Source organism: Pteropus alecto, unplaced genomic scaffold, assembly GCF_000325575.1.
Source record: "Pteropus alecto unplaced genomic scaffold, ASM32557v1 scaffold67, whole genome shotgun sequence".
NCBI classification, from domain to species: domain Eukaryota; kingdom Metazoa; phylum Chordata; class Mammalia; order Chiroptera; family Pteropodidae; genus Pteropus; species Pteropus alecto.
In genome coordinates, this window is record NW_006441061.1 from 4390464 (window position 1) to 4400930 (window position 10467).

The window sequence follows — 10467 nt, forward strand, 5'->3', positions numbered from 1 at the left end:
AAAGTTCACGAATGAAGCATTAAGTGGCATTTTAAAAGGACAAATGTGAAGTCTGCGAAGCAACCTGACAACACAGAACAGGCTTTGCTTCTGACCAGAAAAGACCTCACGATGTGTCACAGCGACTCAGCGGTCAGCAACACGTGTACGGGAAACCAGACAGGAAATGGCACGGCGAGGAGATCAAAAGCCCCCGAGGGAGGCCCAGGGGCAGGTCTCCCTCATCTCCGACCCAAGTGCTCAGCAACGCTGTCACGTCGTGTATAGAATTTGGAAATTCTACGGTTTTTCATTAAAAGCGACATGTCGGCCTTTCCGGGGCTACTGCCGCAGTACCAAGGACAGTGGTGAAACGTCAAGGCCAACCCTCTGACAACAGAAGTAGGGACAGGAAAGCTCCGCATCGGCCGAAACGATAATTTCGCTCTGGGGGAATAAACCAGAAGTGGATGCGAGAGAAGAAACAGCGAGAGTCGCTGTAGTTCGTCACATGACAGCAAACCGTGAGAGCTGCCCTCAGCCCTGCTCCGGGCCAGCTACGGAGCTTCGGGGCTGTCGGGGGACCGCACCCCACACGGCGCCTCACAGGGTGCCGGCCCCGTGGAGGAGGAGGACACACTCCACGGGTGAAGCTGCTGCCTGGATGTCCGCCAGCGGGGACTCGGATCAAGGACGGCGTGTCTGTGCAGGGGGACACGACGCAGCTCCTGGAAAGACTGGACACCTTTACAGGAACTGACACGGAACGCTCCGGCGGGGCAGGTCACAAAACGTACAGTTTTGTTTAAAATGGCTTTTTTAAATGTCATTAAGGACAACAGCAGTCTTCATAAACCTCGGTGTCCGTCCCGCACAGGAAAGACTCTGAAGGCCGTGACCCCGTGTTCCCCGTCACTGTCGGCATGTCATATGTTCTGTATTTCTGTGATGACCAAACTTATTTTCAAAAAGATAAGTAATCAAAAAAAAAAGTAATCAAAAAAAAAGTAATCAAAAAAGTAATCAAAAAAATATTTTTAAAAGGGGGATAAAGTAATACACATGTGGCCCAAACTAATCCATAGAAATGAAATATGGAAAAACCTTAACAATGAAGAACAAAAGCTTAACCTCTCTGAATGCAACTAACTGTAACATGGATCGGCAAGGACGGGGAGAGGGAGGGGAGGAGGGAGAGGGGAGGGGAAGGGAAGGGAGAGAGAAAACAGCAGATTTTAATGTTCATTACATTCTTCTCCTCGTGCCCTGCTTAAAAGATACAGTGACTCCACACTTGGCTGTGGCCTTGGCAACTGTTTTTTCAGAGCGATTTTCAGCATTTCCCTCACACAAAGCGACTCTCCCATACGCACCAATGATTTGGTAGGAACAGGACAGCCATGTAGCACCGGAAATAGACAGAGGGCAGGCACAGGAGGAGGGGGCGAGAGAAGAGCTCACTACCTCTGAATATGTCACTCATCTCAGTTTCTAAAGGAAGGAAACATTGTATAAAAAAAACAAATTTGAACCAGAACTCAAAAGGCTCTGCAGACTGGGGCACTTAGTGCTGAGTGAGCAGCCTGTCCACGGGCAACACGCTGGGGACAACGAGACCCAGACTAGCATGGAGCAAAAGCCAAGAGGCTTTTATATAACAGCATCATTCAGAGGCTCCCTGATCTCAAAGCCGGGTCTGTCTGTCCAACTGGACAACTGAAGTTACAGGTGATGGCTCTGACCTGTGCCTCGGGTGCAGAAAGATTCAGAAATGCTGAAGTCACTAGGACACAGCAGTGAAAACAGACAGACCAGGGCTCAAATTTCAGCTCGGCCAGATGTAGCTGTGTGACCTTGGACAAGTCACTTAGGCTCCTGGAGCATCGTCTATACAATGGAGGTAACAGCACTCACACAGTCGCCCTGAGGAGTGAAGGAGACAGCGCGGAGAAAGCCGTCCTCGCACAGTGCCTGGGAAGACACAGCCAGGCGGTGGAGAGAATGAGAGGCAAAGGCAGACTGCCCGAGTTCAAAGTCTGCCCCTCCTGCTCACTCAGTGCAGCTCCGGCAGAGTTCCTGCAACTGAGTCTCCATTTCCCCAACTGTAAAGTGCAGATGACAACGGTACCTACTTCTAGGACAGCGGAGAAGGTCCAATGAGTTATTCTTATAATACAGCTCGGCACGTGGCAAAGAGGAAGAGCTCAGTGAGGGCTGCCACTGTGACTGCTACTGGGATTATTTGGACCATGCAAAAGAAAGGCTTGAAGGTGGGTAGGGGCTCAACCTGAGGCAGAGGAGGGGGGCATCCCAGGCCAGCCCGGTCCCTACCGTCTGCTGCTGCTCGGTCCAGTTCACCTCGAAGCCATCGAATGCGTGGCTCTGCCAGTTCTTGTTCAGCTCCCGGATAACCATGGCCTCCACTCTCTGAAGAAAGGCTGCAAGCCGGGGGCTGTCATGCCGGGACACAGGCTGCACGCGAACTGGCTCGGGGGCCTCAGTCTGCACCTCAGCATCTGCGTGCTTCCGGGTCTGGGTGGACGCCTCAGCGGTGACAATGCTGGCCGTCTGGCAACTTTTCTGGAGAAGGAGATCAAAACCCAGCAGTCACCAGCCAGCTAACCCCTAGCATCACCGGCCCAGGGCGCTCACCCTCCCTCTGCTGCATAACTCACCTTCCATATGGCTGTTTATCCTCAGGCTAATGGCCCTCTGGTCATTCTGTCTGCCCAAAGACTGTCCCTTTCCTCGTGTAACTAGCCCACCTTTCTTAGGAGGAACCCAATTTGCATGGTGTGGGTGGACACAACCCCTCACCTCTCCTATGCTCCACTGAGGGGGATACACAACGCCCAGCCGACCAATCAGAGCACTGGGTCCCTCCTCTAGCCAAAATGATTGATTCAGAGGTGGCCACATGACCGAGTAAGCACCTGCTCCAGGGCTTTTGGTGACACTATTAGGTGAGGACTTGGGACTGCCCTTTTTGAAGATACTGACAGCTCTAAGTTATGTACAGTAAGTGACTTTAAACAATGTATCAGGGAACCAATTTTATTATAGGTCAATTGCTATAAAAGGTAAGCTGCAAAAAAAAAAAAGTAAGGTGCTACAGCATCGCATCAATGTTACAACAAAAAGACATTATTTGAGCCAACGGTAGCTTTGAGCCAACAGTAGCCTTCGCAGCCAGCACACGGCGAGTTAGAACCTCAGACCACCCCCGGCTTCTCCCTCCCCTGGCAGGCGGCCCCCTCAGGTGGGGCACCTTCCCAGGTGCCCCTGTGATCCGTGATGAGGTTGTTGGTATAAGGCAGGCTACTCCCCAGCTGATGGTTTTCTCCACCCTGCCATCTGTCTCAAACTCCTTGTCCCTTGTTTAGCTGGGCACAGGGACAGACATCAGATGAGGGCGGGAGCTGCCAGCCTCCCTTACAGTCATGAGCAATCATTACCAAATGCAGGGCCCCATATCCCTGAGATTATTGTCATCTACGAGAGGCTGCCTCATGTGTCTCTCACCAGGCACCTGTACCTACAGAGTAACAAGACCCCAAACCCCATGTTCCCTTGCTCAGGCTTGCGGGGCAGGGCTGGGCACCAGGCCAGAGTTAGCAAGCAGGCAGGGAGGGGGCTGGGCCCACTCGGGGGCAGCTCGCATTAGACCTGGAGCGCTCAGCACCTGTCCCCACGCTCCCCTCCACATTCTACTAAATCCTCTCTTTGCTTGTCTGCCTCCCATTAACTGTGAGTTCCTCCAGCGTCAGAACACTGTCTGCTCTATCTTTATATCCCCAGCACTTTGCGTGGTGTTTGGCATGTAGTACGAGTTCATTTATACTATGCGTGCATGTGCGTATGCATGTGTATATACTCAAACATACACACGTTTTATAAGCATCTACTTGCCAGGCACTGTCTGGGTACCATGGACGTAGCAGAAAACAAAACATGCGAGAGTCCGATGCCCGAGGAGCATACATGGGGCTTGGGGGAGACGAGTCAACGAACCAACCAACCCCATGGAACAGCAACAGCGATAAGTGCAGCAGAGGTGTGGCAGAGAACGGAGCAGCTGAGGAAGCGGGGGGCGTGGTGAAGGCGGCCTCTCGGGGAGATGGCGTTTGAGCTGAGGTGTGATGGACAGGGAGCTGGCCAAGCAGAAAGCTGCAGAAAAGAGGGTCCCAGGCCGGGGCGGGGGGAAAGACCAGAGCAAAACCTTTTAGCAGAGAAGGTCCAACATTCAGAGACTGGACAGAGGACGCTGTGCCCAGGTGTGGGAAGTAAGAGGGTGGCACGCGGGCCAGGTCAGGCCGTGAGGAGTCTGAGAGCCGGGATGCAGAGCTGCGGTTTCCACAGGGCGGCCGTAAGCAGGGCTGCGATGAGAAACCGGGACAGGCCTCTCTGGCTGCTCGGGGAGGAGTCGGGGGACAGGGGGCAGGTGCCCCTGCTTTGAGAACCAGTGGAATGCGAGGGCAAATTCTGGGAGAGAACACCGCCTTGACAGAACACCTCTCAGGTGTCCACAGAGGGGTCACAGGCATGAGGCTCCGGAAAGCATCTGACCAGAGATGGGACTCGAGGCCACAGGGTTGGAGGAGCCGCCGAGGGAGCGTGCACACTGAGGAATGCACGGATGGGCAGAAGTATTCATGCCGAGGCAAAATTTTAAGAGACTCTGGGTGACTCTCAAATTTCCTGGAAGCATGATGATGGTTATAAACGCCAGTTACAAAGTGCTAACTCAAGCACTGTCCCCGAAGCTTCACCCACAGCATCTTATTCATCCTCCTCACCACCCAAAAAGTAAATCCGATTTTTGCATTACTAATGTTGGCGCTGAGGCACAGAGAAGTTACGTAATTCACCCGAAGTCACACAGCAAAGAGGGGATCACAATGGCGCTTGAACCCAGGCAGTCCAACCGTGACACTAAACTGTCTCTCAGTCTTGGTGTTCTCTCCCAGTCTAAAATCCTGGCCACTAATCACATCAGATGAACTCGGAGTAAGGTTTCTAAGAGAATGTCTTAATGTAAAAATTAATGTAAAATCACAACCATAAACAAAAACAACCACAGAGATGGCAAGCTCTTAACTTTTCAGGTATTTCTATTAACGTTCCTTTGCTGCTTGCTTATTTAGGCCAACAACAAATGCCAAAGCACTAAGGAAAATATGTGAAGAAAACAAAAACACATAAAACCAGGGACAATGCACCCAGGGCTGTCTCCTGTGAACCAGCAGGAAACCACCACTGTTTGCCCCGGGACACCTAAGCCGACTCCTATGGTTCAAGCCCCAAGTATCTGGCCCGACCCTTCCCTGTCTGAGGATGAGGCCCTGAGGCTCGAGGCCACCCACATAGGGTGGCGCCTTCCGTGCCAGGCAGAATGTGGCTGGGGCGAGGGTGAGGCTCCCATAACGAGCCCTCTGAGAAGTCAGAGGAAGAATCCAGGGGTGAGTGGGGTCCTTGCTCCTCGGGCCCCAGCAGTGCTGGGAAGGAGAGTGTTAGGGGTGCTGGGGATGCAGCCTGTGCCCCGCTCCTCGGAGGCAGGCACTGCAGGGGAAGACAGCAGAGCCGGGGCCAGGCTTTAATCACGTGAGGCCAGGCCGAGGGAAACAGGACAACTCCCCAACCAAGATGATCTGCACTCTCGAGTCTGAAGCCCGAGCGGCCTTCAGGGAAGGAGGAAGGCGGCACGCCTTGGGGAGCAGAGCCCAGCATGGGCGCCCAGCTCTCCGCACCGGGGAGCCTGCGGGCACCCAGAATTCCAGGACTTCTACATCCTGCTGATGAGGGAAACTGAGGCCCAGAGAGGTGAGGAGATACCGTCCGGAGAATCTTCTCGCCCCGCAAGGGCCCGTTGCTCAGAAACCTTTTACCTAAGCCACACGCTGGGCCCTAACGCCAGGACCGGGGCTACTGATGGGATGAGAAGTGGACACTAGCCCGGGCTGGGCCCATCACGTTTCCTCAGGGAAATTCAGAACTGAGAAAGATAAATCTTCAGGGGGAAACTATATTAAAAACATATATCAGTTGTGAGACACACCCCTGTTTAAGATTTTTTTTTTTTTTTATGCCTACAGCACCCAGTCTTCCCAGGTGGTCTCCCATCCAAGTACTAACCAGGCCTGACCCTGCTTAGCTTCCAAGGTCAGACATCGGGCTTGTTCAGGGTGGCATGACCGTAGACCATAAACTGTGGCTCTGCTGGGGTGCAAACCCAGGACCTTCTGCGTGTAAAGCAGACATGCTAACCCCTACGCTATGGAACCAGGCCCTCTTTAAGATGTTTAGGATGAGGAAATACAGCACCACACAGAGGACAAGAGTGGAGGTCTGGGATGATGTGCAGCTGAAGACCCGCCCCCATTGCTACCCTGAGTAGTAACCACCACGGAAAACTCTGAACACAGGCTTCACTTCATCCTCCCAACCTGCCTGGGGGCACACCTGACTCCAAGGCAGAAAGGGACCTCAGAGACCATTCCAGACCAACCTTTTCAAAGAGCCGGCCCCAGAATCACCCAGAGGCTTGCTAAAACACAAATTACTGCCTCCTCCCTCCTTCCCCACACCCAGATTCCGGCTCAGTGGGTCTGGGGTGGGGCAGTTTGCTTTGCCAACAAGCCCCCAGGTGACGCCAATGCTGCAGGTGTGGGTGGGCCTGGCCCCACATTTGTGCTCCGCATGGCCACACTCCAGCGCCCATCACCACTCAGCCTCCCTGCGAGGTGCACAGTGCTCACATCCACCCCCCTTTCTGCCTCCCCCACTGTGGGGGCCTGTGTTTCTCCTGGGTTGGGGGGCAGGTTCCTTCCTAGCAACTGAGGAAAGCTGCTGAAGGAGGGCCCACCCAAAGGACACTACGTGGCCCGTGTGGGAGTGGCTGGTCACTGACCTTGCCACTTCCAGTCGGGCCCACCTCCTCCTTCCCAGAATTTCCCCTTTCCTCGGGTTCCCTTCACCCCCAAACACCCCGTTCCACCTCCTTTCCCTTCAGAGTCCTGCACACCTGCCTGACGAAAGCTGAGATGACTCCCCACCTAATTCGGTGGCTCTTTATCCGCACACTGAAAACCCGGAGTGCAGACACCACCCAAATATGACCCGGAGTGAAGTACATTTTGATACTAATGAAGTTAAATGCGGTGCCACGGGAGTGTCTTGGCTACAAAGTTGAGCTGAGTGGGTTTTGTGATGCAATATGGACAGTTAAATTGTCTCCAGTGAGACCTCCAAGATGTGGAGTAACTGAACCCCAAAGCGACATCAAGCCACAACCTCTCGTTTACTTTAACTTGCCTTTGAGTACGTCAGGGCTGCAAACAGCTACTCAAAGGACGTCACGGAGCTGAGAGTCAACCAAGTAAAGAGGGCAACAATCGATGTTTTCTTGGAAGCTGGGAGACACTATGATGTCACACCACCTTTGAATTGTAATTATTGCAGACTATTTTGGTGTTGTCTTCGTATTTTAACCCCTTCTCATGTTCCTTGAAAAAAATCTAATATCAAAACTGTCTCACAAACTCCAAAAAGTTGAGAACCACAGATTTAATTCTTGAAAATTAAATTTAAATGTAAAAGGCCAGACCCCAGGTTAAAAAAAAAACACCTTCCAGCAGGGGGTGCCATATGCCAGAGAACCCACCAGGCGTCGTAGCGGGGCCAGGAAGAGGGAAAAGAAAGTAGTAGGCAGCTCAATTTAACGCAAAGTGAGAAGAGATGCAGCAGAAGCCTGTCGCTGAGGACAGAGCACAAGACAATTATTCAATTCAGCGCTTCCTGAGTGTCCAATAATGCATCCCATGGATGAAGAAGTTCTAGACAGTGGTGATGGTTGCCTGCTATGAATGCATTTGATACCAATGAATTGCACACTTGAAAATGGTAAAATTTATATCATATGTATCTTACGACAATTTTTTAAAAAGGAAAAGATACACCCCACATTCTGATAGGATCAGAATTGGGCTTCAGAAGGTAACTCTGCAGGAAAGAATGGGTTAAATCAGTGGTACTCAAATTTTGCTATGCATTAGAATGGCTTGGGGAGTTTTAATAAAACCAGATCCCCAGGTCACACCACATACCAATTAAGCCAGAAAAGCTGAAGGTAGGACCCAGATATTCACATTTTTCAGAGTCTCCAGGGCACTCCAGTCAAGTTTGCAAAATAGCAGAGGAGCAAGGAGGGATGGTTAGAAGCTGTCTATCTCGGGCAGCAGGACTGGTCACTAAGGCTCATAATCCCTCCCCCTGAACAGTACTGGGCTTTCAAACTTGATCAGCAATTTGTAGAAGAAATCACACGATTGGTCCAAGGCCAAGCCACTAAACAGTCTGTGCACCTGGGTCTTAAACCAAAGTCCAGGACCTGGTCTTTCTGTGCAGATCGGGGTATGACAAGGAAAGTCAAGTCAGGTCAAATCTGTTAATACCAAAAAAAAAAAAATTCCATCCCTGGAATGTACATCCCACATACATGTCAATATTGCACTATACTACATGGGCCCAGCAAAGACCAACATTCAACTTTTCCAAAAAAACTTAACAAAAAAATTATGAAGCTGCATAAAAGTTTACCTTAAACACTCATCACTAGGTTTACTGATAAGAGAAAAATTGGAAAAAGCCTAAGAGCCCATCAAAAGGAACTGGTTAAATAAAGTTATAAAACAAATTTTATAACATGGAAAGATGTTCAGGGTGTATTAAGTGAAAAAGTGTTATGCACAGTGTGATTCCATTTTTTAAAAATGTGAAGAAAACAGACAAAACAGAGATGGAAGAAGTATAAACCACATGGCTGGAGAACGAGAGATTATGAGGTGATTTTTATTTCTATTTTTTTTTTTTTTTGCTTATCCAGATTTTTTCTAAATTTTGGACATAGATAGATTTAGAAAGAGAAAACATTTAATTTGAAAAGCAATTTACCACTTTCTTCCGACTCTTGCAACATTCTTACAATAAAAAATCTCTTTCATGAGCCAGGAGGCTGATTTAAGTGAACCACCCTCACAGATGAAAGCCTTTACATCTCCAGTATTAGAATCAGTTCTTAGAATCCTAAAGGTTAAAACTATCTACAAGAAAATTCACAAGCCACTGTTAAAAAAAAAAAGACTCCAGCAGTTCCCAGCCTGGAGTCTTTTAAACTCTGAATCTTCAGCAAGAGCTACTTCAAGTATTCTTTTTAAAGGCCAGTGAATGTTAATTATATATTTACCTTCAGTAAGGATGGACAGATATAACCAAAATATCCACTGCCTTTGTTTTTAACTAGACCGATTCCTATGCAGCATGAAGTGGGAGTGCTTTGAAGTCAGGTCAAATCCTGGCTTGAAACCTGCAGACTATTAGCCTAAGGCAAGAAACCTGTCCTCAGGAGTATGACTTCATGGAAACCTCACTGGTGTTGGTGATGATCCGGTCTCTGCAGGTTTGACACCTGTATGACAAGCTAAGCTCGGTTTTCTCTTCTGAGAAATATGCAGCACCCTGCAATGCTCCTCATTTTCACTGACCAAAAGCCAACATGCTTACAATGACCGGCAAGGCCCTACTTGACCTGCCTCTGCTAACCCTCTGACCTCACCTGGGACCATTCTCCCCTTCCCTCATTCCTCTCCAGCCCCACCTGCTTCCTCAAACACACCAGATTTGCTCCAAACCCACAGCCCTTGCATGTGGATTTGCCCGGCCTGGACCCTTCTAGTTGGCTTAACTCATTCCAAGTCCTTAAATGTCACTCCCTCAAATGAGGCCCACCCTGCAACTCACCCTCTCATTCCCCAACCCATCCTTCTAATTCCTCATCCTTCTTTTTCTTGTCCATGGCACTGTTCACCTTCTAACACACTACTAATTTACTTATTACATAAGTTGTTTATTTTTTTATCCTCTGCAAAAAACCGCCCTGTGTCAGCTCCAGGAAGAAGCTCATTCATGGATGAATCCCAGCGCCAGGACAGCTCTTGGCACACTGCAGGTGCTCTGTCTGCACTGGAAACCCCAGGAGACCTGGCACCCAGAAGCCCTGCTCCTCATCTCACCCGAAGCTCCTCTTTTGTGTGCTTTCCATTAAACCACTAGAACCGGCTTATCTAGTCCTTAGGATGTAGTCTGGTCACTTTTTAAAAGGGAAGATACTTTGAAATGCCTAAAAAACTGTAGTTCAGACAAAATCCTTCAAAACAGAGTTTGTAGAGGTTTCGTTAAAACAAAACAAAACAGTTGTTGTTCAAAGACTTGGGAAACTGGGAGGAGAATATCCCAAAGGTTAGTTCCCGTGGATTAAAATATAAAGTATAAAATGGTGGGACACCAGAACCTGGTCCAGCGGCCTCGCGTGCCCCCTCGCCCTGCCGCCCGCGTAGCCCCAAGCCGGGCCCTCACCGTGTCCCCGCGGATGCCCTGGACGCCCCTCCACTGCGAAGGCACGGACGTCACTCCCAGGGTCTCGTCCTGCAGCGG

The 10467-nt window shown here is 50.2% G+C and overlaps 1 protein-coding gene and 1 pseudogene across 1 annotated transcript in view; both read right to left on the reverse strand.

Annotated features, from left to right (window-relative positions):
• WDR34 (WD repeat domain 34) overlaps positions 1-10467 on the reverse strand; it is a 16488-nt gene that overhangs the window by 5909 nt on the left and 112 nt on the right. The window contains 2 exon segments of the mRNA XM_006918157.3: positions 2311-2559; positions 10390-10467. The exon segment at positions 10390-10467 is cut by the window's right edge and continues 16 nt beyond it. Of these exon segments, the coding sequence (XP_006918219.2) occupies positions 2311-2559; positions 10390-10467 (327 nt within the window).
• Positions 6063-6178, reverse strand: LOC112484817 (annotated as a pseudogene).